The 6,602-nt window shown below is 35.0% G+C and overlaps 2 protein-coding genes across 2 annotated transcripts; both read left to right on the forward strand.

Moving 5' to 3' along the window:
- The first annotated feature begins 1,225 nt into the window (after positions 1 to 1,225).
- Positions 1,226 to 4,256, forward strand: LOC143591651 (uncharacterized). Its single transcript, XM_077071801.1, has 3 exons — positions 1,226 to 1,576; positions 1,662 to 1,902; positions 2,011 to 4,256. The coding sequence occupies exons 1-3, from the start codon at positions 1,226 to 1,228 to the stop codon at positions 4,254 to 4,256; spliced, it is 2,838 nt and encodes a 945-aa protein (XP_076927916.1).
- A 185-nt stretch (positions 4,257 to 4,441) lies between these two features.
- Positions 4,442 to 6,360, forward strand: LOC143591652 (uncharacterized). Its single transcript, XM_077071803.1, has 3 exons — positions 4,442 to 4,996; positions 6,053 to 6,098; positions 6,173 to 6,360. Exons 1-3 carry the CDS (start codon positions 4,442 to 4,444, stop codon positions 6,358 to 6,360), a joined length of 789 nt encoding a protein of 262 aa, XP_076927918.1.
- The last annotated feature ends 242 nt before the right edge of the window (positions 6,361 to 6,602 follow it).

The raw sequence follows: 6,602 nt of genomic DNA on the forward strand, positions 1-6,602 counted from the left end.
TACAAAATATTCATGAATCTGATTTGTGTGTTGATATTTGAATATTGATTTGTTAACTTCTCAGATGTGAAACTTTGCGTTATTGACTTATATATGTGACCAATTAGAAGGATTCTTTAAATTTCCTAAGAAGGTATGTTATATGTTGTTTTTGACATATATATGTGACCAATTAGTAGTTATAGCCTACATTTTACCTACATACTTTTATTAATAATTCACATATAGTTATTTGTTTAAATTATTTCAATGATAAATGTACTCCATATTTATCATAGTAATTTCTTTTGTCGGAAAATATTCATCAATCTAATTTGTGTTTTCACATTTGCAGGTTGATTTTTATTATCATTTTAGGTGGGGCACTTTGAGTTATTGACTTGTATCTTTGACCACTCGAGAAAATTCTTCAAATTTCCTAAAAAGGTATGATATATGTTGTTAATGTATTTATTTGAAAATATTTGTTTAATTTATAAATTGTTATTTATACTTGCTAATTTCAAAAAATAGAGCGTGAACCTTATTATTTGATTTACAAGGTACTCGTCAACTTGCAATGACTATCGAAGACCCAAAAGATCGTAATGATGTATCTTCCTCATCTGCGTCTGCATCAGCTCAAAAACGAAAAGAGTATAATGGACGATATTATGCTTCACACAAAGAGAATAATAAAGCGTCTAAAGTATGTAACGTTTATACCTCTAAAAGTTATTCGTTATTATCTTCGATGGCTAATAGATCGGTGGGGAGGAAACCGTTACAACCTTTACAAACTAATAGTAGTCAAATGACACAGATAACAAAATAGAATGTGTCATGTAGTTCTGCTGAAAAACGGAAAAAGCAAAATAGACGATATTATGCTAGATGCAAAGAGAATCGAATTCGTAATTCAAGTGATACTCAAAATACACAAACTCCTGCCGATGATCAACCATCGATCCGAGATGAGAACATAGAAGATGACCCATACAATTTTGTTTATAATGGTGTTCCAAGAGACCATCTTATTTTAAAAGCACAGATTCCATGTCCTCATTGTGGAGCGAAACGATTTAAATTTGAATTCCCTACCTTTTGTTGTATGGGTGGGAAAACAAAATTAGCAGATTGTGAAATTCCCGTTGAATTGTACCGACTTTTCACCTCGCAAGATGAAACTAGAGAAGTTTTTCGGAAAAACATACGTGCTTATAACACCAACTATTCATTTGCCTCAATGGGCGTGACGTTGGATGGTACATTGGCTAATATGACAGACGGTGTATATACTTTTCGTGCACATAAAGGAATATATCACAGCATCGACCGGTTGGTTTCGAGAGATGGAACACCTCGGTACTTACAATTGTATTTTTATGATCCTGATACCGAACTAGATCTTAGACTCCAATGGCAAAATCTTGATCGAGATATTACGAAGATCTTGACACGTGTTCTTTCAGCAAACCCTTATGTCAAGACATTTCGAAGTCTTCCTGAACTTGGACCTCTTGACGACTATAAAGTTACTTTAAATGCTTCATTGGAACTTGACCAAAGGGTGTACAACCGACCAACCACATTCGAGGTTTAAATAGCATTATATTATTTCAGTTATTTAAAAGAAACTTATAGTTACTTTTTTTACTTATTTACAATACAACATTATATAGGTTGCCGGTATTTGGGTTGAAGGGAATGACAATATCACTTCATACAAAAGAAGCATTGTTGTGTACGGCAGGTCTGAATATAGTCAAAATATTCAGCCGTACTTTGGTTGTTATGATCCATTGTGTTATCCTCTATTTTTCCCCAATGGGGAGTCTGGTTGGCATCCTAACATACCACGTCAAGGAGTATCAATCAGTGAAGTCCACAATGTTTCCGACATCATCGACGAACCAACAGAAGGTACCAATAATCTAACTACATTTTCTTAGTGAAGATTATAAAAAGTACCCCTAAGCGTAATGTAATAATTATTACCTTTTTTAATCTATTCATATGCTAACATAGAAGGCTGTAGAAAAACCGTAGCTATGCGAGAGTATTACTGTTACAAGTTCCAAATTCGGTCCGCTGAGAATGCGCTTCTGTTTGGTGGTAGATTGCTACAACAATTTGGTGTGGACGTCTATATAAAACTTGAGACGTCACGTTTACATTTTTTTCAAAGAAACCAGGATAAGATAAGAGCAGATTTGTACCAAGGTATCGTGGATTGCGTACATGCTGGTGAGGTTCATCCAAACAGAATCGGACAACGAATAGTTTTGCCTGCAAGTTTCATTGGAGGGCCTCGTGACATGCGACGCCGGTTTCTAGATTCTATTACTTCAGTTCAAGATGACGGCAAGCCTGATCTATTCATTACGATGACTTGTAATCCTCACTGGTCTGAGATATGTGATAATTTAAAACGTGGTCAAACCGCACAAGATCGTCCAGAGCTTGTTTCAAGAGTATTTCGTGCTAAACTAGAGGATCTTAAAGAACAACTTTTAAAGAAACATCTTCTTGGAGAAGTTAAGGCAAACGTTTATGTTATCGAGTTTCAAAAGCGTGGTTTGCCCCATGCGCATATCCTTATCATGTACCCGCAATACAAAATAAAAAATCCAGACCATTATGATAAGGTTGTGTGTGCTGAAATTCCCGATAAGCGAAGGCACCCTAAATTGCACGAGCTTGTTGTCAAGCACATGATGCATGGTCCTTGCGGAAACTTACGACCCAAAAGCCCGTGTATGCAGGGAGATCCTGATCAATCATGTCGTTTTCATTATCCTAGACAATTTAATGATCTAACAACACAAGGAGAAGATTCATATCCATTATATCGAAGAAGAGACAGCGAAATAAGGGTGGACGTACAAGGAAATGATCTTGATAATGGGTGGGTTGTCCCATATAACCCAGTGCTTTTGATGATGTTCAACTGCCACATGAATGTCGAGGTTTGCTCAAGTATAAAATCCGTGAAGTATGTATTCAAATATGTTTACAAAGGACATGACAAACAGGTCATTCAAATAGATCTGGACGAGCAAGGGGTTATTATTAATGAGATAAAGAGATTTCAAGATGCACGCTATGTATCACCCCCGGAGACTATGTGGCGTATTTTTTCTTTCCCCATTTCTCAAATCTGTCCTACTATATTTACGTTGCAACTTCATCTCCCTAATCAGCACATGGTCAGGTTTAGAGATGATGATAATATGTCTGAAATTGTTGATAGGGAAAGAGATAAGAAAACCATGTTGACTGCATTTTTTGAGACAAACAGAGTGGATGAAACAGCAAGGCAGTATTTGTATAAATATTTTCCAAAACACTTCACCTGGAATGGAGTCTCACGTCGTTGGAATCTTCGTAAACAAAGGCCACAAAGAGGTCGTATTGTTTCGTCTAATACAGCTGAAAGAGAAAGGTACTACTTACGCCTACTTTTGTCAAATATCAAAGGTCCTACTTCTTTTGAAGATCTTCACACACTTAATGGTGTAACGTACCCGACATTTCGAAGAGAGGCCCTTGAGATAGGCTTAATAGAGAACGATGATAGTTTATCGCGATGTCTTACAGAAGCCTCTCTATTTCAGCTTCCAAAGGCTCTTAGAGGGTTATTCGCAACAATATTGGTTTTTTGTAAACCTGGAGATGTTCGCAAGTTATGGAATGATCACTTTGACTCAATGTCTGATGATTATAGGTTTCATTGCCAAAATATCCATCGAGTTCAAGATATGGTTGTTACTGAGATAATGGGATATCTACAATCTATGGCTAAAAATATAAAAGAATTTGATCTCCCAAAAATTACACATGATGTTAACTTGCAATATGCGTTGCATCGTGAGGTACAAGAGGAATACCGGATAGTTGTGGAACCTGAACACTTATCTGCTAGAGATTCACTTAATTGCGACCAAAGAATTGTGTATGATGAGATCATGATGCATGTGGACAATGATCGTCCGGGTTTGTTCTTTATAGATGGTCCAGGTGGAATGGGTAAAACATTTGTGTACAAAGAGTTGCTTGCTCAAGTTCGTTCACGTGGTCTTATTGCTATTGCAACAGCTTCATCAGGTGCCGCAGCTAATAATATGCCAGGAGGGAGAACAGCTCACTCCTGGTTCAAGATTCTTATTAATCTCAATAATAATTCTATGTGCATGATCAAACATCAAAGTGGGACCACCGAACTAATTAGGTCAGCCAAACTAATAATAAGGGATGAAGCCTCGATGGCAAAATGACAGGCGATAGAGGCAGTCGATCGCACATTGCAAGACATCATTGGTGTTAGACTTCCATTTGGTGGAAAGATAATGGTTATGGGAGGTGATTTAGATAGGTGTTGCCAGTTATTAAACGTGGCACTCGAGCAGAGACTGTAGACTCAAGTTTTCGAATGTCACCTCTATGGCGTGTCACTAAAGAGATGCGGTTGACCATAAATATGAGAGCATTAAATGATTCGTGGTTTTATGAATTTCTTTTAAGAGTCGGTGATGGAACTGAAGAATCAATCAATGAAAACTTTATCCGCATTCCCGATGACATGACAATTCCTTTCACTAGCAAAGAAAATTCTACAAAGGAGTTATTCAACGCAATCTTTCCATCAATCGAAAACAGTGTATGTACTTTGGATTATATAGCATCAAGAGCAATATTATCGACAAGAAATGAGAGTGTTGACGAGATTAACGATCAAATGATCGACAATTTTCAAGGCGAGGAAATGGTTTATTACAGTTTTGACGAAGTTGAGGACGATAAAAACAACTTTTATCCGACTGAGTTCCTAAAGTCACTAAATGTTAGTGGTTTGCCTCCTCATAAACTTCGATTGAAAATTGGATGTCCGATGATATTGATACGGAATATTGATCCATCACGTGGTCTATGTAATGGTACAAGATTGACACGCAAAGGTTTTCACCGTAACTCTATTGACGCTGAAATAGCTGCTGGGCAACATAGTGGGGAAAGAGTATTTTTGATAAGAATCCCACTGAGTCTTTCTAAAGATGATATGTTCCCGTTCGACCTAAAAAGAAAACAATTTCCCGTTCGACTTTGCTTTTCCATGACCTTTATTAAAGCTCAAGGTCAAACATTCCTCACGTTGGTGTTTATCTACCAGATCCTGTATTTTCACATGGACATTGTCTAGAGGGATATCACGGGAAAATACAAAAGTGTTAGTACATCCCGCCAAAGATTTCGAACGAGACGGAGTATACACCTCAAATGTTGTATATCGGGAAGTTCTACGTGATCTATGATCTGCGCGCTCCTATCAAAATTTAAGCATATTCCTATATATACGTTTTGTGCCTTCGGTTTTTATATTTTTAATTTATTTGAATCATTTTTGTTTTTATTTTTCTTATCCCTTAATAATCAAATGATTGTATGCATGCCAATTTGTTATTTAAAAATTCAAAGAAACCATGTACATCCGAATCCTTCTAAGTAGTATATACTAAATGTGAAAATGTTTTACTTTTTTTTCAAAGTTCGAAAAGAAACTTACGTGCTTATATAATTAGATTTTTTTACATATAACTTTCCATTATAACCAAGTAATTTAATAAACTTATAATTTTTACATTTGTAAATTTGTAAAATGTTAATTCCTAAAAAAACAAATAAAAAGTTGTTATCAAACACAATATATGACTTTATCAAAATGCATAATAATTTGTTGGAGAAAATTAAGCTAAAACCCACGCATATGTCCCTATTCAAATGCTAATGGTTTTATATAGCTCATTTCCACTTACCCTTCATTAACACAATTCACCAACATCTCATAGTTTACAAACCTGGAGACCTTCCCGGCTACGTTTTCTTGTCTCGATATTAAGGTAATTATCAACTACGTAGTGGATATATGAAAGTTAAACAATTAATTTGATGTAAGTTTTGAGTGAAAACATCATTATAATCATGAATAAATTGTCACGGTGTTTGATTTTACCTGTTTTTTTCTTAATGTTTTTCCATCATACTAAGTTAATCATATTTGTATTACATATATTAGGAAGCTGTAATGGACGAAACACAACAACAGTTTGAAGCTTTGTCAGGTATGTATATTAAATACATATAACATTTTTACCTTGATAAAACATATACAAGAGACTAAACATTAGTTTTTCAGTATCAAAACCTGCTATAGAAGATGTAGCAATGCAAGAGGCCAACATAAAAGAAACTGAGCCTGCACCAAATGTATCAACGAAACTTGAACAACCTCCTTGTGAATCTTCTGATAACATGTTCGCCAATGATAAATGGTGGCTGGAAAATCAAGATGAAATAATTAGGATATGCGAGAAGTGTGACTAAAATTTATTATTCTTGTTTTTGTTTATTTCTTGTCATAATAGCTTACTGATGTAGACAATAATTTTAATGTTAATTTTGTTATTTATTTCATATGTTTAACGCTTGTGAAAAAGATATATACCGTATTGATGCTACTAACTAGATCTGTAATAACAGTAAAATCAATTATATAATAAAGTTTTGTAAAATATTATATGAATAACAAAACTAACTAACTAAAATACTATTATACGATATATCAT

This window comes from Bidens hawaiensis, unplaced genomic scaffold (assembly GCF_021521415.1).
Source record: "Bidens hawaiensis isolate Kalapana, Puna unplaced genomic scaffold, B.hawaiensis_p1.1 tig00039967_1, whole genome shotgun sequence".
NCBI lineage: Eukaryota > Viridiplantae > Streptophyta > Magnoliopsida > Asterales > Asteraceae > Bidens > Bidens hawaiensis.

Coding starts and splice junctions, on each gene's coding strand:
- LOC143591651 (XM_077071801.1), top strand. CDS start 1,226: ATGGGCGTGACGTTGGATGGTACATTGGCTAATATGACAGACGGTGTA. Junction 1,577..1,661: donor ACCGACCAACCACATTCGAG/GTTTAAATAGCA, acceptor AACATTATATAG/GTTGCCGGTATTTGGGTTGA. Junction 1,903..2,010: donor CATCGACGAACCAACAGAAG/GTACCAATAATC, acceptor CTAACATAGAAG/GCTGTAGAAAAACCGTAGCT.
- LOC143591652 (XM_077071803.1), top strand. CDS start 4,442: ATGCGGTTGACCATAAATATGAGAGCATTAAATGATTCGTGGTTTTAT. Junction 4,997..6,052: donor GGCAACATAGTGGGGAAAGA/GTATTTTTGATA, acceptor TACATATATTAG/GAAGCTGTAATGGACGAAAC. Junction 6,099..6,172: donor ACAGTTTGAAGCTTTGTCAG/GTATGTATATTA, acceptor TTAGTTTTTCAG/TATCAAAACCTGCTATAGAA.